Here is a 22,895-nt window from a genome sequence, read left to right on the forward strand (position 1 = left end):
CTGAGAGATCACAAGTGTTTGCAGCTACTGAAGGTCAGAGGTCACAGCATCCAGACAGAATATCCCAAAACTGTTTGCATAAAGACGTCTTCAGATTGCTTCTTGTATCAAAACAGATTCAAACCTAAAGACTTTCCATGTACGGCGATAAAAGAAGAGAAATTGTTTTTGTATTTGATGGACTGGTTCATCTTGGCAGCTCTGGAAATGACACGCCTGTGTGACTCACGTTGATAAAGATCCTATAAAAGGTCTTTTTAAATATTTCCTACTCGGTCACCAGATGATAACTCGGAACATTTGTTTTCTGTGAACTGAATTAGACACGTCAGTTTACTTTCTTCTTCCACTGCTTCTTCCTCTCTTCTTCTTCCTCCTCCCCCTCCTTCTCCTCCTCTTCCTCCTCCCTGTCGAGGCTTTAAAAGACACGCTGACCCGAGTGACCCACATGTCAGTAATCATTGGATAAGGACTCGGCTGCATGTAGGTCAGAGCTTAGACCCGGGCGAGCTAAGCCGAGGAGTCCAGGACGGAGCCAAGACCTCCTCAGTCAGCAGGAACTGAGTGTTTATTCATGAAATCCATCACAGTTTCCCAGAATGCAAAGCGACTCTATCAAATGTCTAAATGTGCTCGACCAACAGGCCAAGTTTTACCTGTGATAGAAAACACAGAGAAGCAGAGATGCAACTTTTCTGACAGTGGTTTTTAAAGATTGTTCTCGTCAGAGCTGTCAGTCACAACGTCGTCTGTGGGAGAAATAAACTGTTGTTTCTTCTGGAAACACAAGCGCCTGAAATCCTGCTGGTATCTGAGGTGTACGGAGCATCGGCCCAAACTCCAGTCTAGCTATCAGGAACATCTCGCAACCCGCAGCCCTGATTTATTGAAGAACATGCACCTGTGGATGAGCTGAATGAGGGCTCTGCACCTGAGCTTCCTCAGTGGATTTCAGGGAAAAAGAGACGTGCAGGTGTGTGTGTTCTCATTTCTCCTGTTTCCTAAAGAACACCGGGTACTCACTGAGTTCAGGCAGACGTTCTGCCTCCACAGGGAACACAAAGGTGTCAGAAATCATTCACAGCTCTCTTTCAGCTGACTGTCGGACTGTTTGCAGTCTCTTCACACCTGCAGCTTCACCTGGCAATCCCCCGAGTCAGGACTCAGCAAGTCCATCGATTTTATCTCTCTGGAGCTGCAGATATTTTCCTTTCTTGCGAGATGATTCAGGTGTACTGCCTGCACCTGCACTCGTCTCTGGGCACAGTCCAGGTTGGAGGTAATTCATGACATTTAAAGGTGAGGTTTGAATCCATTCTCGAGACTAATGTGGGTAACAGGTCAGGTTCAGGCAGGGCGAGGGTCGGGCTGCAGGACTCTGACACAACCTGAATCTGACATGAAATGTGGAATCTCAGTCATTTCCTGGCACTGAGCCCAGACAGGAGGTGTAACAAACATTCCTGCGAGGGACAAAAGGAAACAACACGAGAGGAGACGAACCAGGACAGAGAGGAGGAAGTAAATCAGGTGGAAACGCAGAGGACGCCAGAGGAGAGGTGATGCACGAGAGAGTAAAACAGAAAAAGTCCCGGCCCTGCTGTTCCATTAGACGCCACTTTGTCCACCCTTCATATCTCCATCCTGCCGGAAACCAGGAGCGGGACCAGCAGCCTGCGGCTAAAAATAACCAGCGGCCGTAAAGAGAGCAGCAAATCAGCAGAGGGAGGGACACGGCCCTCAGGAATCCTGGGTAAATCTCCCACAAGTCTGCTGGATGCCGTCACTGATCCGAGCACAGACGACACTTACAGAAAACAGACAGGAAGTTCAAACTCAGCGGAGGTCACTGTGAAGAACACGGAGGGTGCTCGACCCTGATCTTAGGAAGTGCATCAATTTTAGCTCAAGATCAACGAATGTGGAAGCAGGGCTGCAGCGCCCTGACATCATGTATTTGACGTGTATTTGATTTTATAGTTTGACTCATGTCCCATCTGTTAACATGGAGGAGGCGGGCTTTATGAGCTGTACTGCAGCCAGGCAGCAGGGGGCGATAGAGAGGGTTTGGCTTCACTTTGAGGGAGCTGTCATGTCAGCCATCTTTTTATAGTCTATGGTTTTAACACAGTTTTATGACCCATCTCTTTCATACTAACACGCCTGAAAGCACACATCACACGAGCCCTGTCGTACGCTGAGCATGTGCTCGTTGGTGTACACAGACACACCCAACAAGGCGCTGGTTCCCTCACAGAAAGCAGCAGAGCTCCATGACGGGCTGATAACACTGCTGGAATATCCTCCCTCCTGCACGTGTACACAGAAGCAGCGTTACAAAATGCATGATGTAATTCCGCGACTAAGTTAAAATAAACATGAACTGGAGTTACAGTTAGATCTTAGCTAACAACAAGGACACCTATCCATTTCAAAGCAGGAGAGCAGCCTGTAAGCAGCAGCTGACAGCTCTCTGCCTGCTCACCTGTCATCTACAGGTCAGAAGTTGAACCAGAGACAAAATCACAACGAGCTGTACAAACACAGATTTAAACCACTCCCAGATTTCCTCGCAGTGAAAGAGACTTTTTGAAGACTCATCTTGTACATGTGAACCTGACCTGGATCATGTGGAGCTGTCATGTGAAGCCTGCAGCAGAATAACTATAAAGTTAAACACACAACAGAAGGAGGAGGTCGACTCAGCATTTCAGACTGTAAACACAAACACCACCTCTCCGCCCGGCCCGCCTTCCATCACACATCCACACGGGGAAACGCCTGAGGAGAGAGACTCTTGATCAGAGTCCTCCCTCATGGCGCAGCAGCAGAGTCTGATGTGACAGGTGCAGTTCAGACAGAGGCACAATCAGCTGATCCGATTTAAAGTTACAACTGCTGCCCTTTAATCTGCAGCAGGTCACCTCAGTGATCCACGCCTGCTCACAGCCTTTGTTTACATCCACCACAGTAATCTGATTACTTTTGATATGTGACTGACACCAAATGTAAACACAAAACTGGTTTATGGATTAAAGAGGAAGAGGAGGCAGAGAGGACCAACAGGCTCGTTCAGCACTGCACACTCAGGGCTCTGAAGGTAATGATGATAGATGTGCAACATCCACGTAGACTTTCAAAATAAAGCAGTCACGTTTGCTACAATAATTTAGCAACTTCTGCTCAGACTTTCAAAATAAAGCAGTCACGTTTGCTACAATAATTTAGCAACTTCTGCTCAGACTTTCAAAATAAAGCCTGCGTAGAGAAATTTAAATGTTATGATTTACAATAAATAAAACATGCTAAGATGATGGAATGGTCAAAGTTTAATTTTGCTTAGCTGCGAAAAGACTCGGTTATGCTAAGCTACCAAAAAGACTCAGTTATGCTAAGCTACCAAAAAGACTCGGTTATGCTAAGCTACCAAAAAGACTCAGTTATGCTAAGCTACCAAAAAGACTCAGTTATGCTAAGCTACCAAAAAGACTCAGTTATGCTAAGCTACCAAAAAGACTCGGTTATGCTAAGCTACCAAAAAGACTCAGTTATGCTAAGCTACCAAAAAGACTCGGTTATGCTAAGCTACCAAAAAGACTCGGTTATGCTAAGCTACCAAAAAGACTCAGTTATGCTAAGCTACCAAAAAGACTTGGTTCCACAATTTCCCAGTTTGGGATCAGTAAAGTCCATCCATCCATCCACCCACCCATCCATCCATCCATCCATCCATCCATCCATCCATCCACCCATCCATCATGTTCATCTACCAAACAGCTTGTGTATTTAAAGCAACCAGAATGACTTGTTTCATTTCAGGCACACATATATATGACTGAGTTGCTGTAGAGTCGGTGTGGACACATGAACCATTTTAATCAGTTATTATTATAATATATATTACAGTCAGATTTTAAACCTCCTCTCTGGTCTCGACAGCTTCACCTCCATCTGTTACCGAACCTAAACTAAATCAGTGAGCAGCGTTTCAATCCTTTCTGTCCCACCGTCCAAACAAAGACTTTATAAATATTCTGGCATCATAAATAAAGAAACCTCCTCCTGTGTTTTTCCACTGCCTGTCCTGAAATAGACAGCAGCTTATTTTGGTTGGGAGAAGCTGGACTCTTGTTTTGTTTCAGAGGAGGAAATCCTGTCCTAACGCCCCCCGTCCTGTGAGGAACTTTCCATTTCCTCCTCCCATCAGCCTCCATTGTCCCCGAGACCACAACACACACCTGAACCGGCTCACCTGCACCAGCCTGACAGCCTGTTGATCTGACACCGGTCTTTAAACCTTTCCCGTATGAAAGACGGCAGATTTGATGAAACAATAAACATTTGTGGACTGACGATGCGTCTTACTGTTTCTCTGTTGATTCATCTGGACTGAATGTTCATCACGGTTATAGCCGAGTGAGAAGGTTTAACCTTTTAAAGCACGGCTTTGTAACGGATCAAACTCATTCTGAATCTCACACAGACTCGAGGATCTGCTTTTTCACAGGAAACACCTCTGGCATCGATCCAACCCTCTGGACGCTCAGGTGTGAATTGGACCAAAGACAAAAAACTCCCACAATCCCCCGTACAATATGAGTAAACGCTCAGCAGACGGAGGGAAACCTTCCTGTCCCGACCTCTGACCCCTGGAGCCGCTTCACAGCTGCCTCAGTCCGTGTTTAAACAGTTCATTCAGATTATTACAGATTAATCATCTGAGCTCTTCAGATGACTCGCATATCACAGCCGACTGAATCTCTCTGGGCTCAAGGACTAAAATAATCTCTAACTTCAGCTCTAACAGGAGCAACAGAGTCTGCATGTATAAACCGTATGAGGATTCATTTATATGTGTGTGAAATTAAAGGGCAGTATTAACTTCTGACTTGTTCATGTTATTTCTTTAAAAGCGTACATAAATCATCATCTTTAAAATGTGCAGAAGAGGACAAACGTGTTTGAAATGTGGAATAATACGACTTCAGAATCACAGTTTGTACATTGTGGTGGTGTTGCATCCTTTTATCCATCATCTGCTCCTGCTGCGGTCACATTCATTGGGACTGAAATGTCATCGCACAGGACTGTTCGTTATCGCCAAAATAAATGTCCATGTCATCATTTTATTAAGAACAAAATGTTGAGTCAAACCTTAAAGGATTATTATGGTGCACCACGATGAACTAAGCGATCGATGCAGGAGTGAACCAGCAGCTCCTGTGAGCTTAAATCAGTGTTTTTCTGAATGGAGTCTGGTGTGTGTGCAGAGAGCGATGTAACGTCTGTGTGTGGTTAAAACAATCATCTTCCTCTGTAACAAAAAGGTCTATCTCTGTAGGGATCCTTTCTGTCATGTTGTCACACTTAGAATAACAATCTGAGCCTGTCAGTGGAAACAACAACAACTTTTAGTGGACGACCTTTGACCCATCAAGGATTATGTTGCAGCCATTACAGCCCGTTTCTCTGCTGCAGGCAGAAACAAGCTATTGGAGCAATCAGAAGCCAACAACAAAACAACAAACAAAAACTTTTTGTCCTTTTTAGTCATTTAGACACAAAGTATGTAAACACCGGAATGACCCTTCAAAGAAAGCTGCTGTAAAATCTGACAGCTGTCATTTATCCAAACCTTAAATCATGTCTTACACATCAGCAATAATCCACAGTGCAACTTTAAATAATCACGGACTGAAAACAAAGGAGAGTCAGGTGTTTCCTGTTCTGGTCAGGTGGTGCGTCACTCACCTGTCAGAGCTCCTGCTTCTTATTTAAAGGGACAGTACACGTCAGGGTTCAGGATTAAATCAGTCAGAAGATGAAATTATAAAACATATGTTCTCATGTGGCTCCGAGCAGACTAAACTCCGGGGGCTAGTCCCGTGTTTAGGCGTCTGTGTGCAGTCAGCTTTAACAGGCTTACATGCTGCAGCCTCTCTCTGGATTATACTCTTTCAACCAGCCGACACAGAGCAGGATTACAGCACAGGCTCACTCTGCACAGCACGCAGATTATTACAGCTGTAAGTGATCATTAACTCGCTCCAGATTAACCACAGACAGGCAAAAGATCAAAATCACTTTCACTGGACTGCTGCTTACACTGTTTGATGGAGCTACGCTAACAGTTTCCCTCTACTTCCAGTGTTTGTGCTAAGCTAGGCTAAACACGTCCCGGACCTTTCTCTGACTCTGACAACGATTTACCGAGCTCATACTGAACAACACACAGATGAGAACACTCAGGTCACCTGGTAAGAACACAGATTTCTCACCTGTTCTCTCAGCACACCTGACGGGCCACGCAGGGGGCTCTAACCTTTACTTCGACTGAACATCATCCTGAAAAACGCTGCGCTGGCCAATCAAATGCTTGCAACCGCACGTTCCTGCTTCATTAGTTTGCAGTATGGACGCTGTATTCCCTGCATTGACCTCACAAACAGCAGGACAGCAGATTAAATACCCTGTGCAGGGTTGTAAAATCGTGTCCATCATGAGAGAATCAATTTGATCAGAGTCATTGATATCAATATGTTTCAGAATAAATTATCAGATAAATCTGCTGGTCTGAAGTATCCTGATTACTTTTAGATTTCGTTTATTTAGATCCTCTTGAGTCCTCTATCTGAGAGACACACTTCAGGCTACAATCCGACGCTCTTCAGCTGTGGCGTTAGCGTTAGCTCAGCTCATTTCTCTCGTAACTTCAGATCCGATCATCTCATCACTAAATTCCTCAAAGAAAAACAAGCAGGATCTAAACTGGAGGAAAGCAGAGTCCGGTGATCTTACAGAAAACTGACCGCAACGTTTAATCGGCGGGGTTGTTTGTGTTTCCCGTCTTGGTCGGCTGATGGACGGCTATTTTGAAGATCGTCTTATTCTGCTCTTTGTCAATTTTCAGATATCGGAAACATCTCCATATAATTGTTGTTATTTTACCGTTTTTGTCAACAGCTTCCTCGTCTCTGAAGGACAAAAGCAGCTCACTTTCGGGCCCTCAGATCCTCTCATTTCCTCTTTGTAAGAAGACTTCCTTCATCGGCAGCTCAAACCATGACTTGTGGAAGGAAGTGGTCGTATACCTGCTGAAGCTAAAAACTGCAGACTGACTGTATGTTGTCATGCTGTGTGATGACGCGTCTGACAGGAGGGAAAGACCTGTGTTCCTCCTGCAGAGAGAAACTTTGCAAACATTTCACACCAGGATTTACCAGATGGGGACGGACTATACTCGACGTGTGGATCCTCCAGCTGATTGTGTGATACGTTCGTGCATCATCTAACCCAAAGGACTGGCTCTCTCTCTCTTTTCAGCCTCTTAGAAACACTAACTTTATAAATTCAGAAACACATTAATGATCAGAGCGATGAACGCAGGTTTGATAAAGGTTCAAACTGATCTTTACACGTTTGTAAAGCTGATATTTGAGGCAGTAAATGTGCTGATGTCATCTCTGATCATCAGGTGACGCAGGACGATGGTCGCCACCCCCGCTGACCTCAGCCTCTGACTGATCGCAGAGTGAAACATGTGGAGGTGTGGACGGACTACCTGCAGCCCATGAGGTCATTTATTGTCACTGAGCTGGCTGTGAAGGCAGCACGGCGGCAGCAGCTATTGTTGGATCTGTGTTTGAGGTATGCGAGCGGTGTGGCAGCGAGGATCTGATGCCAGAGCCGGAGTCCTGCTGGGTGAGATCACCGGCACAAACTGGCTGCTGACATCACACTCTGCCAACACCGGGGGAGGGAGGGGGGAGGGAGGGGGAGGGAGGGAGGCAGAGCAAACATCCTGACACAGAACTGCTCCCACAGATACCAGCGCTGCGTTCAGGGCACGTGGGAACAATCTGTCTGTCTTTTTATTTGAACTGCTTTTTTCACAGGATCCTTAAATCTTCCGATGTTTCCGCAGCTTTAACAGCCGGCTCGTTCTGTGGAAACATGCGTAAACAACAACCACTCAGCGCTGACACAGTTAGAGGCAGACATTTCACCAGTGATGATCTTTCTAATCATTAAACAGAGACTTGGGAAATCTGTGAGATGTGCAGCTTCTCTGAGGTAGTAAATCATCATTTGATGATTCACTTTTGGTTTGATTTAAAAAAGAATAATTAAAGCGTCTCCTTGGACCCTGAGAAATTATAAAGGGCAAATTCACAACCACAGATGAGCTGATCCAGCAGATATCATTATTAAAGAACAGAACTAATAGTTGCAGCCCGACCTGTCATATGTGCCTGTTATAACATTATCAAAGGTCCAACACACAACAGCAGCCAGCTCCGTCTGGACGTCTTCATGTCCAAACTGCCGCTGATGCACATATTGGCGTCACTAACTGGGCGCCGCCACAGACACCCAGCCCATAATAATACTGTATACTGCAAATGCAAAGGCTTCCATCAGCGGGCCATCGGCTCAGTCACCATGTGTTACCTCATTCAGAGAGAGAGAGACTTACATGAACATCTTCCAGATTATCACTTTAAATAAAGGACACTGTGCATCAGCTTAATATGAGATAACACATAAAGAAAGGTTTAAAAGATTTGTGACAGTAAATGTGAAAAGTTTTACACCAAAAAAACATCAAAACATCACGACTTGCATTGCAACATGTCGGGAAAGTTTCAACAATCCCAGAACAAGCTGTGAGATCCTGCAGCGACCGAGCAAAGCTCCAGCTCCGTGCAGCACACGCTAACTCCTCCTGATGTTCACTCTCTGGTTGTGTGTCGGGTGTGTGTGAAGCGATGCTGTCTGGGTGTGGTCAGCTTTACATCACTACAGACACCAGCTATGAGTCACAGTGTTCTCCGACTGTGAGCAACACATCACCCGGAGTTTGGTCACCTCGTTCACAACGGGGAAAAACACAACAACTTCATCGGCACAGAAGAACTGTCATGGAAGCCGTTTAAAGAGCTCAGACGAAGTTTTATTTGGAGGAATAAAGGAACTGAAGTCCTGCAGGGGGACACCAGACACAGCCGGCCACAGTGTGGAGGCCTATGGAGAAACACTCTGAGTCATTTAGCCCAGTTTCTGGTCTGCAGGTCAGACAGTTTCTATGAATCATGCTGACTTTATTGTGGATGTGTATGCCCTCATTTCTAGCGACCTTTGACCTTTCCCCTAGCTTCACCCTTACATATACTGACACATGAAATATCAACATTTAATAGGAACGGTGGATCAACAGAGAATGAGCATTTCTTGCTCTGACAGCTTCTCTTGGTGCAGCCAGCGGTTAGTGATGAAGGATTACCTGCTGAGACGTCCTGCGCTGCTTCGTTTACAGTCCAGCTTGAGAAGTGACAACAGATTGTTCGCTGCAGTAACATGTAGGTATATATATATATATTATAGATCTCAGTAAAATGATAAATCCTGTCAGATGACTGCTGAAGCTGTTATTGATGGTCCAGCTATTTTGGTTTTCATTTAATCAGTTTTATTTTGAAGGACAGGAAGGAAGCACGGTTCTCCCTGAAGCTGCTGCTGCTGCTGCTGCTGCTGTTCTCCGGTGCTTTACTCCTGATATACAAACTATTGTAATGATTATAATAAAGAAAAGTTTTAATCCATGAGCTGGTGCAATAATCACAACCTTCAGACTAACATCAGGAAAATGATGAGAAAGTTCAGCCTCTTGAAACGGCTTAAAGTAAAATGATGGACATTAAGGGAAATTCTAAAGATATAAAATATCTCAAATGAATTCTGGATTTACCCGAAAACACACCGGCAGCTTTCATCCAAATCAAACCGTTTTAGTGGCCAAAGATCACAAGTTCTCCTGCATTTGAAAGCTAACTCCATTAAAATCATCCGAAATGTTCAGTTCAAATATCAGAGAATATCTCAACAGTCACTCTGAGGAATGAGGAGGGTCTGTTTTGGGGGACTGAGTTTAAGGGAATTCTGAGGTCCAAACACACCCTGAACCGAGCAGGGGGGCTGTTGGGTTTTGACCTCTGACCTCTCTGGGCTGAACCCAGCCAGTGTGAGTGAAGTTAAGGTTCTCAGCAGGAGAAGCTCAGCTCCCTCACAACCTGCCGGTAGCCGCCATGACCTCGGCCTTGGCCGGCGGCTGTTACCTGGCTCTCCTCACGGTAACACTCTCCAGACTACCCGCAGAGTCCCTTCCTGTTACCAGAGTACTGGTGTCGACTCAGTTCTGTCCCCTTTGTGACCGGTTCTCTTACCGTAAACTCTGAGCCATCCCTGCTGCTGCGACACGGTGTCCACCAGGATCCGGTCCACCAGGGGGTCCAGGAGGCTCAGTCCGCCGTGCAGAGACTCCACGTCGCCTGCTGCTGAGTCGGTCTCCATATCCAAACGGGATAAAAAAAACTTGTTCAGGTTCAAATAAACCCACCAAAAGTGGTCGTTAACTCTAAAAGTGTTAGGAAAGTGTTGAGACGGCGCGGTAAAGCGGTAAAGTTAATCCGTCATGGGAGAGCTCAGTCGCGTTGACCGCCCAGTGGCTTCCAGTTAGCCGTTAGCTGAGGCAGCAGCCGGCGGAGGAGGTCCGGCAGCCCGGCTGGCTCTCCCACATTGTTCCGCTCTCCAAGGTTAGCTTAGCGGGGTTTAAACTCCAAACAAACCGGTGTCCTGGTCAAGTAGTGAGCCTTTTATCCTGTCCCCGAAATATCTACCCTAAAGCGGCTGTTAGGTCCTGTGTGAGCCGCGGAAGTGAGCAGACTCCCGGTGTGGTTGGTCGGTCGGTCGGTCGGTGGTGTGCCTCCGGCTGGCTGCCCCTCTCACTGCCACCGCTGCTCACAGAGTCCCCTCCACGGCCCCGGGCGCGAGTCCGCGGGAGCGCGCCGGGTGTCGGCCTCGTGCCTGGACAGGCGAGAGCGCGCATTCAAGCCCGAGTGATGGAACCGAGAATACTGTAATAATGAACAACAGGTCGATTATTCGATTAAATTCAAAGGAAATAAATACAATATATTGATATAAAGAATAATCTATTATGTGTGTTATGATGAGAGGACTTCCTGTTTCTTATAATGGACTCATCAGAGCCATACAAATAATACATCTGAAAAAGAAAAAGCAAATGTCCTGATATGAAATATAAAGTAAGAAAATGTGATATTAGTAAGAAAACTTACCAAAAAGAATTTCTATTTATTTTCACATTTATTTGTTCATTTTTTGTATTTTCATATATTTTTAAATATTGATTTATTCTTTTTTTGCATAAAAACGTGTCTATATTTCTGCATACCATAATTTAAAAAATGTTTTATCTATTTATTCTTCCATGTTTTTACATTAACTTAAGCTTCTACTTTACTTGAGTATTTGTCATGCTGCTTGTACTTTGCTCTGCATTCATCTGCTGATCTGTCTGCATTAGTTACGTTACAAATGAAGATCATTACACACAAAACATGTCGAGTTAATAACATGTATATAGTTTTTATAATAACTACCCAACAGAATGGAGCTGAAATAATTGAATATTTAGCAGTTAGTTGTAATTTATAGAACACTGTGAGTGTGTCACTTTGGGCTCTGGGTCATGCGTGATGTATAATATCAAACATGTATGATACTCCAACCAGCAACTGTCTTCTTCCGCCTCTTCCCTCCTGCAGGCTCAGAGGAGAGGACACACGAACAGGACTCTGACGCCACCTGCTGCTCCCTGCAGGTAATCACAGGAAGTCAGCTTCGCTTGTGTTGTTGGAGCAAAGACATTTAAGTGAGATCTGATGTGTTTGCCACCACCTAAGAAACAATCACTACAGTGATTCCCCAAAAGCAGCTTTTATTTTGCTTTCTTCAAATCCACTCGACTTCATTGACCAAAATTGTGAGTTTACTCTGTAGAGTTGCTGGTCAACTGCTGCCTTGATCTGTTAGTTTTTGTTATGTTGTGTGGGATCTGAACAAGACCAAAGTCACAAAATGACACAAACTAAACATCGATGCAGCAGCAGAGCAGCAGCTCCTGTGTCCCGTGAGCTTAAATCAGTGTTTTTATGAATGGAGTCTGGTGTGTGTGCAGAGAGCGATGTAACGTCTGTGTGTGGTTAAAACAATCCTCTTCCTCTGTAACAAAAAGGTCTATCTCTGTAGGGATCCTTTCTGTCATGTTGTCACACACTTAGAAGAACAATCTGAGCCTGTTAGTGGAAACAACAAGAACTTTTAGTGGACGACCTTTGACCCATCAAGGATTATGTTGCAGCCATTACAGCCTGTTTCACTGCTGCAGGATGAACATATCGACTGGAGACACTCAGACACTTTTAGTCATTTAGACCCCAAAATATTTATAAAATAAGGCCTGTGTTAAAAACATTATCATTACCTTTTTATTATAAGTACAACCTTGTCTCTATTTTCATGAATGTAACGGTTTAGTTTTTGCTGTGTTATTGACATTAAGCACAGAGCTGCTACACTGGCTGTATATTGTTCACCACGGTCTTTTCAGCGCAGTGATCCGTTTATCCAGGACGAGTACAGAACGCTTCCATGTCACAAAGCACTCATTCACAAACTGCTTCCTGTAGTAATTTTTTATTATTCAAATGTTAAGTTTGGATTTACAGGCACATGTGAACAAACAGGGTCATTCAGGTCCTCACAGGGCTGCGAACATGACGTCAGCATGACAGAATAAAAACAAACTGCAGAGGGCTCCTGCAGGCTGTGCAGCACCTACATCACCGTCTAAGACAACAGGGTTACAATACAAATAAATGGTAAATTATAACTTAAAATACTGTTTATACATCATGTGTGTACGTGCTGCACATCCTGCAGCGCGGCCGTCTGGATGGAGGGAAAAAGTAAAACAACAGATGACAGAAACAAGTCAGTCAGAGTCCAGATCGTGTTTCAGGATCACCCCTCACTGTCAGACAGACAGACACACACTCAGACTCTTCATGTAATCACATGGTGTGTGTTTATCTGCAGGAGCTGCCAGTGGAGGATCCAAACTAAAAAAGTGTTTGTTTTTTAGCTGCTGGACTAGCATCAGTTTAAGTGTTCTCTGTTCAGGACCTGATTTGAAAAACACCCTGCTTCAGTACCGACACGAGGAGACGGTGAACAACAAGGAACATTTTGTGAGATAAAAGGTGGAAGCCCTCGTCGGGACTGTGATTAAAACTGCACTTTATATTAAGGCACAAAACACTAATTTAAACAGGTAACTACTGTAGCAACATGTGAGCAGGCTCATTATCTCTGTGAAGTCGGGCAGAGAGACGTTCAGTAAAATGAGTCGAGAGGCAGAAGACGTCCTGATTGGTAAAAAGGGTCAAAAAATCTAAACAAAAATATTCAGTTAGGTTGAATTAACTTGTGAAAACTCACAAAGAATCAATAAAACAAACAAAATATTGGCATCGCTATGAGGCAGCAACACTGAGCCTTGTATACAAGCAAGCATATTATAATAATAACATACCACAGACGTTATCATAGATATTTATATATATTTTAGCTGGAGGTTTCAGTTGATTGATTGTGATAGAACGTAACGTGGCTGTTTGCATGCTGGAGTTTTTCTTTCGTTCAATCAGCCAGTCCTGAATCATTGAAGCATATATTTACACAAATAACAAATTCCTCACTCTATGTCATAATAAAAAACATTCACACAAAAATATAACATTTGAAATAATTATTAGCACCAGTGTATCAGATAAAATTCTCGCTACGCAAATGTACAAAGTTGCATAGTGTTGGATTGAGCCTGGAAGAAAGTGTTAATGTGTGATCAGTAAAAGCAGCAACTTCTGACAGAACAGACATCAAAGCAAATGTTTGCGGAGTTTAAACGTCCGTTCATGAAATGTTGTTTGACCACGCTGAGAAATGTCACGGCTGATGTAAAGACGCACCCACAGAGCTGCTGAAGTCCGGAACAATGCTGCAATGCACAAACAGGACAATATCTTCTAACCCTGACTTAAGATCCAAACCTTTAGGAAACAAGACATTAACCTGTGAGTGTTAAAAACGTAACCTTGGTAACAAGATGTCCACTTATGTTGTTCCTACTAGATCCCTATCTTGTGCAAACAGGATTATATCTGGCGTGTGCAAGATAATATCTCTGTGCAGAACTTGTTCCCACGAAATCCAGATCGTTTCCACACATCACGTGCAGAAACAGAAACGATCTTCTACCCCTAAGTACAGATCCATGCCTCGTGGAAACAGGATGCTAACTGATCTGGTGCGCACAAGATTAAAACCTGCTTTTTCCTGGACTTCATTGGCAGAGTGGGCGTGGCTTTACTGAACAACACAACCTGCGGGAGCAAATACTGTCGAAGAGAAGTGATATGATTTTCTGTGTCGCAGCTTTGGGAGGAAAGACAAACATGGAGAGGATTCCTTCACTGTGTGGTGTCTGATGGCTGAGAGGAAAAGTATGGGCGTGTTCTAACAGTGTGTAGCCGTACATTCTGTTAAACTCTGAAGTAGCTGGTGTGTCCCCGGGCATGATGGGAAATGGCTGGACAGACACAGAAAACAAAAAGCTTCCTGTGTGGGAGCAGACGGTGCAGTCACGTCGGGTTTGTGGTTCTGGTTTTTCTCCGAGGTTCCTCCACCTCTCTGCACGGCGTCTCTGCGCCGCTGAGTTCATGCTACCGAAACCACGTTACTGCGTCTCAAACAAAAACAACCTAAAGACAAACAGCTGCTTCTCTTGCGTTAAAACCCGTTGACATATTGGCTTCTCTCTTGTAAAAGAAAAACAAAGACAAGAATCTGAAACAAAAACCTTAAAAACTGTTTTGGTAAAAGTTGGCATGTTGGCCAGAGTGTTAGAGTGAAGGGGGAGTGTTGGAGGCGGGATGGAGGAGGAGGGCGGGGTTAAGGCCTCTCCAGGGACGGCGTGTTGAAGCAGCCGTCAGGTAACGTGTTCTTGATGTCGTTGAGGTTGGCGATGTCGCTGCGGATCTCACGGATCTGCCGGTCATAGTCGTTGATCAAGTCCTCCTGGGACCGCGCCACGTCGTTCAGCTCCATCAGCTTCCTGTCCAGCTCGCTGTTGGCCATCTTGCCCCTGGCGCTCTTCAAGGACTCATCGATCTGGTTCAGTTTGCTCAGGTCCACCTTGTCGATGTTTCCTGGAGAGGAGACAAAGGAGACGATTAAAACACCGTGATGATGAATGTGAACCAGTCGGACAAATGATCAGCTGTTCGCTCTGCCTGTGCTTCAGACTGTGACGACAATGAGCTGGTCTTACCCAGCTGATCCAGCAGGGCGGTGATGGTGCTCAGAACAGTCTTCACTGCGCTCTTGGCCTTGCGGGCGTTGTCCTCTGCCTCCTTCGCGTTATCTGACGCCTGAGAGACAGAACACAGAGTTTATCTACCTCACACGACAGATCACTTTGAAGCCCTTTCAAAATTAAAGCTTGAATAGTAAAAGTGCAGGTGATATGAGAGTCTCAGTCAACAACATTCTGAGTCTGTAGTTTTCACTGATGCGAGTAACGCCCAGCAGGACCGTCTCGTACCATCCCTGCCATCATCATGTCCTGGTCGGCCTCGGCCTTCTTCTCGGCCAGCTCCTTCTCAGCACGAGTCAGCTGGTCCATCATGTCGTCCACCTCCTCGTCCAGCTTTTTGGTGTCCTGGAAGGCCTTCTCTGCGTCCTCCTTGGTCTTGGCCGAGCCCTGAGAGGAAGCACAGTGAGGAGGAAGAAACAGGTCACCTGGTTAACCCTTTGAAGACTGCAGTAGAAATGATACCACCAGCGCATACGTTGGCCTTTCTGCTTCCTGTGATGTCACTTCTTGTTTCACCTTCACATGCTTTATATCCCTAAAACCCGTACAAACTAAAGCTCATTCAAGTGAAGCTCATTTTCTGTTTTTGATCAACTCAAACAGAATGTGCAAACACTCCTCCCGAGGCCTGTCTGCATCTTCTTAGGTTTTCACGGCGTGTAACTTAATCTCGTCATCAACATTCGAACAAGGTGATGATGGTCTGACGCCTTCGCTTTCTGTTGCAAACAATCCAAAGTCTGTCGCTGTCATAGTTTTTACTTTCGATGAGTTTAACATGTAGAAAGTTCCATGTTTAAAGGGTTAACCACAGACAGCTCGGAGGTTCCTGTCGTACCTTCTGCACGTTGCTGGCGATCCTCTCCGCCTCCTCCGCTTTGGTCTTGGCCTCTCGGGCGTCGTTGGCTGCGTTTCCGAGCGCCTCCTCCGCCTGCCTGGTCTTCTCGTTGGCGGCCATGATGATGGCGCTGATGGGGGGGATCTTCTTCAAAGCGTCCTCAGCGGCCGTCTTGTTGTCGTTGACTCGCTTGTCGAAGTCTGCAGGAAATTACAGAGGAAACAGGAAGTTACAAAGGAAACAGGAAATTACGGAGGAAACAGGAAGTTACAAAGGAAACAGGAAGTTACAAAGGAAACAGGAAATTACAAAGGAAACAGGAAGTTACAAAGGAAACAGGAAATTACAAAGGAAACAGGAAGTTATGAAGGAAACAGGAAATTACGAAGCAAACAGGAAGTTACGAAGGAAACAGGAAGTTACAAAGGAAACAGGAAATTACAAAGGAAACAGGAAGTTACAAAGGAAACAGGAAATTACAAAGGAAACAGGAAGCAACAGAAGAAGAGGTGTGCTGTGGGGTTTAACAGGGCATCGCAAGACAGACAGACAGGAGGACAGACAGGAGGAAAGAGAGAAGGACAAACAGACAGACAGGTGGTCTGTCAGACACACAGGTACCTCGGAGGTCGTCCAGGATGCTCTCAGCCTCTCTGAAGGTGGACTGACCCTTCTTGGCCGCCTCCTCAGCCAGAGCTTTGGCAGCGTCGGCTCGAGCTAACAGCTGATCGGCCGTCTGAGCGACAGACAGGAAGCCAGACGTCAACAACAACAACAACAACAACAACAACAACAACAACAACAACACAGGACATCATCACAGCTCTCCTACATATTATTCACATGTCTGATGAGCTTTAGTTCCCCTCAGAGAAAATAAAGTTGATTAAGAACCGGATTATTTCTCCACAAACAAACAAACAAACAAACATCTCATGTTGTTGTTGTTGTTCTTCTTATCCTGATACTGTTTATGGCTGCGCTGTTCTTCTCGTCCGTGTTGTTGATCCTGTTTTAGTCTGATTCTTGTAGCAGTAGTAATAGTAACAGAAAGGACACGTTTAGCCTAGCTTAGCATAGAAACCCCTACACACCTCTGCAGCAGGTGAGTGGACATGTTGTGTTGTGTGTGTTTAACCCTGAGACGCGTCAGACGCTGCGGTCGACGTACCTGCTGCTCGCTTTTGCCTTTCTCCAGCAGTTTGCGCACTTCCTGCTCTTTGTCCTTCAGGTCGTCTCGCAGGTCGTTGTACTCCTTCTCCGTCTTATCGATCAGCTTGTCGAGGTCTGACGCCTCCTTCTTGATCTTTTTGGCTTCATCCTAAGAACACAAAGACTTGTTTAACGATCCAGGAAGTGAACGTGTACACTATAAAAACCAGAGAGCATATTCGGACGTCACCTCCAGAGCCTTTGTGTCGAGCGCCGGGATGCTGGTCAGGTTGGCGAAGATCTTCAGAGCTTTGTCTCCGGCCTCCTCGGCCTCGGCCTGAACCTTCGTGGCCTGATTCTCCAGATTCTTGGCCAGCTCCTTCGCCTCGTTGTACCTGAACGCAACAATTACAGCAGACGTTACATTCAAGTGTTAATTGTTAAAGTGTTAAAGGTCGCAGGAAGCTTCGCCGCGACGTACTTCTTGTTGAGCTCCTCGATCTCCTGACTCGTCTTGCCCTCTCCGTCCAGAGTCTTCAGCAGCAGGTTGTACGCTTTGGTCGATGTGTCGTTGGCGTCTTTGGCAATCTTCTCGATCTGATCGGCGTCCATCTTGTGCCTGAGAAAAACAGACACATGAAGGTGACGTAGGTGAGTCGGAGTTGTTTTTATATAAACCTTTTTCTAAAGTGGATTTTAAATGATTACACTGATACAAGCTCGTCTCTGCTGCTGTGAAACAAAACTTTTCATTCGAAATCGTTGAACCTTTAAAGTTGTTTTTAATGTCAGCTCTCTACGCCTCCTCGGCCGGACGTTGTGTTCGTGTGTCAGTCTTACTTGTCAGCCAGCGTGCGAGCCTCCTCAGCCAGCAGCGTCATGTTGTTTGGATCTCCGCTGCCGCTCGGGGGTTTGATGTCCTGCAGGAGACACAGAATCAGCTCTGTTAACGAGCTCTCAGGCTCCGTGTGTTTCACTCATATCTGCCGGGACAACGCGCCGTCACTCACCACTTTGCCGACGGCGTCCCTGGCCTTGTCCAGCTCCTGCCGGGCGCGGTCGATCAGGTTCTCGGCGTCTCGGACTCGGTTGCGGGCGCGGTCGGCCTGAGTGCCGGTGTCGTCCACGGTGTTGCGGATGTTCTGCAGACGGTTCCACTGGGTGGTCAGAGTGTTGTTGATGTTGTTCAGACGGTCCAGCAGGCCTCTGTCCACATCTGTAGGGTCAAAGGTCAGGTCCTTTTATTAGCGTGAAATGTTCCTGATACAGCTGAAGGAGAAGTCGCTATGTGAGCGATGCAACAAGAGAAACTTAAAGGCGAGAGGCTCGTCCTGCTGGGGAACGTATCACCAGGAACAAAGTAAATACACAAGAATGCTTTAAATGCAAACAAACAAGACTCTGTGCAACCTGCAGACGTGTTTGATTCTGCATAAAGAGACACTTTAATATCATCATCAGTGAAAAACAAAGCAGTCAGTATTGATCGAGAGAAATGACAGACTCCTTCAGTTCATTAAATCTCTGCAGCCGCCAGAAGGCAGCAGGACGTGATTCACCTTTAATTTAACATAAAAAAACATCCAACAAACTCGTGTTTTTAAACCTGGGTTTACATATTCATGGTCTAAAGGACTAATAAGTACTAAAGTTTAAAGAAGTTCCCCTCTTTTAAAGCACAAACAGACGTTACATCGCTGTCTTCAAAGACACCAGACTCAGTGGTAAGGTGAAAACAGTGATTTTACCTCACAGAACACAGGGGCTGTATGTCTAACACTGCCTCCATGAGACAGTTTGCTTGCATTCTTGTGAGCTACAGAAATATTGTGTCTGATCTGAACTTTGCCTGTGGAACACCAAAGTCTCAAAATAACACCAACAAACTAACCGATGGAGGCAGCAGCAGAGCAGCAGCTCCTGTGTTCTGTGAGGTAAAGTTGCTGTTTTTGTGAATGGAGTCTGGTGTCTTTGAAGACAGTGATGTCTGTTTACAGAGGCTTTAACATTAGCTGCAGGTGTTGTTACCTTTGCTGGTCTGAGCCTCCTCCAGCAGCTCCATGATGGCTCTCTCTGCCTCCTTCATGCGATCCTCGAAGGCCTTATCGCTGACCGTGTCCTGACCCGAGCCCAGGTTATCGATCAGAGTCTGCAGGTCGTGCAGCTTCTGCCTCTGCTGGTTCACCTGCACACAGAAACCGACACATGAGTCCGTCCTATACGGCTGAAGTACTTCCTGTCAGCCGTGTTTGTATGGGAGATGTTTGTCCTCACCTTGTCCCTGACCAGACTGTAGCAGGAGGGACACTGCTGGCAGCCCGGGGCCGAGCGGTTGTAGAAGTAGTTCTCCTCACACATGTCGCAGCGAGATCCCACGAAGCCGGGCCGACACTCGCAGCGACCGTCCTCCTTACACTGACCCGACTGAGAGCCCTCAGGGTCACAGTCACACGCTTCAGGGACACAGGGACACACACAGGGACACACACAGACACACACAGGGACACACACACGGACACACACAGGGACACACACAGAGACACACACACGGACACACACACGGACACACACACGGACACACACACGGACACACACAGGGACACACACAGGGACACACACAGGGACACACACAGAGACACACACAGAGACACACACAGAGACACGTATAGACAGTTAGACGGAGTAGGTCCAGGCTGAGATATCCTTGTGTACTGATACTGTGTATTTATAGTGTATACTGTCTGTGCTGTGTGCTGTGTGCTGTGTGTAGTGTGTGTGTAGTGTGTAGTGTGTGTGTAGTGTGTAGTGTGTGTGTAGTGTAGTGTGTAGTGTGTGTGTAGTGTGTAGTGTGTAGTTTGTAGTGTGTAGTGTGTGTGTAGTGTGTGTAGTGTAGTGTGTAGTGTGTAGTGTGTAGTGTGTGTGTAGTGTAGTGTGTAGTGTGTAGTGTAGTGTGTAGTGTGTAGTGTGTAGTGTGTGTAGTGTAGTGTGTAGTGTGTAGTGTAGTGTGTAGTGTGTAGTGTGTAGTGTAGTGTGTAGTGTGTAGTGTGTAGTGTGTAGTGTAGTGTGTAGTGTGTAGTGTGTAGTGTGTAGTGTAGTGTGTAGTGTGTAGTGTGTAGTGTGTGTGTAGTGTAGTGTAGTGTGTAGTGTGTAGTGTGTAGTTTGTAGTGTGTAGTGTAGTGTGTAGTGTGTAGTTTGTAGTTTGTAGTGTGTAGTGTAGTGTGTAGTGTGTAGTTTGTAGTGTGTAGTGTGTAGTGTGTAGTTTGTAGTGTGTGCTTCATGAACAGTGTCGGTCCTCACGTTTGCATCCGGACGAGCTGAAGCCGAAGAAGTTGCTCTCGCAGCGCTCGCAGTGCAGGCCGGTGACGCCGGGCTGACACTCACACTGACCTGTGATGATGTCACACTGACCGTTGGTAGAGCCAATGGGATTACAGTTACACCTGAGGAAGAGAGAGAGCGACAGGTAAACATTCAGACTGACACACAGCAGCAGGTCGTCCTCTCTGTGACGAGGTGAAAGCTGAGGCGTGCTGACCGTTCGCAGCCGTTGCCGCTCTGCAGGTTGAAGAAGCCGGGCTGGCAGGCGCTGCAGTCACGCTCGGCCACGTTAGGGAGACACGGACACTGACCGGTGACCTGAGAGCAGGCCGTCTGACGGCCCACGGTTCCAGACGGAGAACAGGAGCAGGCTGAGGAGGAGGAGGAGGAGGAGGAAGACAAGACGTTAGCCTCTCTGATGCAGAGGTCAGGGGATTCAACACACAGGAAATAACAGTGAGAAGATTATCTGATGCAGCAACAGCAGCTTTATGTTGCTGAACCAAACCAGCCTGATAGGACTGAACTCGCCCAGAACCACCAAACATCAGTCCTGGTGTGTTCCTCGTGGGTTTGTTCTGCCTGTGTGAGTCAGTGTCCAGAGGGACCCAGGTGAACCTTAGGCCTTGCTCTTACGTTTGCACTTGTCGGCGGTGTTGCTGGCGAGGGCGTTGCCGTAGAAACCCTCCTTGCAGCGGTCGCAGAAGAAGCCGTCGGTGTTGTAGATGCACTTCAGGCACTCTCCGCTCTCGCGGTTGCAGTTTCCGACGGCGTTGGGGTCGATGTTGTCACTACACTTGCAGGCGCGGCAGGCTCGGACCGGGCCGCTCTGACCCAGCGGGTCGCCGAAGAAACCGTCGTCGCAGAGCTCGCAGCGTTTACCTGCACACAGGTAGGAACACAACGACGTACAGGTTAACTTTACAAACTGTAGGAGCTTTTTCAGCCCTGAATGTGACCCTGCAGGCAGTACAGGTGTGTGTGTGTGTGTGTGTGTGTGTGTGTGTGTGTGTGTGTACCTGTGGTTCCTACAGGACAGTTGGTGCACACCACCTCTCTGGTCTTAAAGACGACAGCGCAGGTCGCTCCAGACGGACACGGACACGGCTCACAGTCACCTGACGTCCCCCGCGTGGCGTCGCCATAAAAACCGTCTTTACAGCGCTCACAGCTCAGACCGGCCGTGTTGTCCCGACAGTCACACGCTCCTGAAGACAGACAGACAGACAGAGAGAGAGAGAGAGAGAGACAGACAGACAGACAGACAGAGAGACAGAGAGAGAGAGAGAGACAGACAGACAGGCAGGCAGAGCATGAGCACACAGGCACCATCAGACAACTGAAGCTAACTTCATACTTAGTTTAATCCTTGGTTTATTTGTTTCAGCCCGCAAAAAGACAGCTAACCAGTCAGTGAGCAGTCAGTAACCAGTCAGTAAGCAGTCAGTAAGCAGTCATTATCCAGTCAGTAAGCAGTCAATGAGCAGTCAGTAAGCAGTCAGTAAGCAGTCAGTGAGCAGTCTGTGAGCAGTCAGTCAGTGAGCAGTCAGTGAGCAGTCAGTCAGTGAGCAGTCAGTGAGCAGTCAGTAAGCAGTCAGTCAGTGAGCAGTCAGTCAGCAGTCAGTCAGTGAGCAGTCAGTGAGCAGTCAGTCAGTAACCAGTCAGTAAGCAGTCAGTAAGCAGTCATTATCCAGTCAGTAAGCAGTCATTATCCAGTCAGTAACCAGTCAGTGAGCAGTCAGTAAGCAGTCTGTGAGCAGTCTGTGAGCAGTCAGTCAGTGAGCAGTCAGTCAGTGAGCAGTCAGTGAGCAGTCAGAAAGCAGTCAGTCAGTGAGCAGTCAGTAAGCAGTCAGTGAGCAGTCAGTGAGAAGTCATTATCCAGTCAGTAAGCAGTCATTATCCAGTCAGTAAGCAGTCAGTGAGCAGTCAGTCAGTGAGCAGTCAGTAAGCAGTCAGTGAGCAGTCAGTAAGCAGTCATTATCCAGTCAGTAAGCAGTCATTATCCAGTCAGTAACCAGTCAGTAAGCAGTCAGTGAGCAGTCATTATCCAGTCAGTCAGCAGTCAGTGAGCAGTCAGTAAGCAGTCAGTGAGCAGTCAGTAAGCAGTCAGTAAGCAGTCATTATCCAGTCAGTCAGCAGTCAGTAAGCAGTCAGTGAGCAGTCAGTAAGCAGTCATTATCCAGTCAGTCAGCAGTCAGTCAGCAGTCAGTGAGCAGTCAGTAACCAGTCAGTAAGCAGTCATTATCCAGTCAGTCAGCAGTCAGTAAGCAGTCAGTCAGTGAGCAGTCA

At 46.5% G+C, this 22,895-nt stretch overlaps 2 protein-coding genes across 3 annotated transcripts in view; both read right to left on the reverse strand.

The window, feature by feature from the left end:
• rasal2 (RAS protein activator like 2) overlaps positions 1-10,778 on the reverse strand; it is an 86,442-nt gene extending 75,664 nt beyond the window's left edge. Inside the window, exon 1 of the mRNA XM_069683930.1 lies at positions 10,224-10,778. Coding sequence (XP_069540031.1) covers positions 10,224-10,350 — 127 coding nt within the window. The 5' untranslated portion in view covers positions 10,351-10,778. The remainder of the gene's footprint in view (positions 1-10,223) is intronic.
• A 1,771-nt stretch (positions 10,779-12,549) lies between these two features.
• lamc1 (laminin, gamma 1) overlaps positions 12,550-22,895 on the reverse strand; it is a 54,406-nt gene continuing 44,060 nt past the window's right edge. The window contains exons 13-28 of one of the 2 annotated variants that reach the window (XM_069684411.1): positions 21,626-21,814; positions 21,243-21,488; positions 20,824-20,977; positions 20,586-20,728; positions 19,563-19,741; positions 19,317-19,473; positions 18,299-18,504; positions 18,129-18,208; positions 17,770-17,907; positions 17,539-17,683; positions 17,308-17,457; positions 16,758-16,872; positions 16,137-16,336; positions 15,527-15,685; positions 15,254-15,353; positions 12,550-15,131 (exon numbers count right to left, since the gene is read on the reverse strand). In XM_069684411.1, coding sequence (XP_069540512.1) covers positions 14,875-15,131; positions 15,254-15,353; positions 15,527-15,685; positions 16,137-16,336; positions 16,758-16,872; positions 17,308-17,457; positions 17,539-17,683; positions 17,770-17,907; positions 18,129-18,208; positions 18,299-18,504; positions 19,317-19,473; positions 19,563-19,741; positions 20,586-20,728; positions 20,824-20,977; positions 21,243-21,488; positions 21,626-21,814 — 2,618 coding nt within the window. In that variant the 3' untranslated portion in view covers positions 12,550-14,874. Of the gene's footprint in view, positions 15,132-15,253; positions 15,354-15,526; positions 15,686-16,136; positions 16,337-16,757; positions 16,873-17,307; positions 17,458-17,538; positions 17,684-17,769; positions 17,908-18,128; positions 18,209-18,298; positions 18,505-19,316; positions 19,474-19,562; positions 19,742-20,585; positions 20,729-20,823; positions 20,978-21,242; positions 21,489-21,625; positions 21,815-22,895 lie in introns of those variants that run through there. The other variant, XM_069684412.1, reaches the window with a different exon arrangement.

Source organism: Semicossyphus pulcher, unplaced genomic scaffold (assembly GCF_022749685.1).
Source record: "Semicossyphus pulcher isolate SPU_LCO1_2020_fin unplaced genomic scaffold, fSemPul1.0.p SCAF_7, whole genome shotgun sequence".
Classification (NCBI taxonomy): domain Eukaryota; kingdom Metazoa; phylum Chordata; class Actinopteri; order Labriformes; family Labridae; genus Semicossyphus; species Semicossyphus pulcher.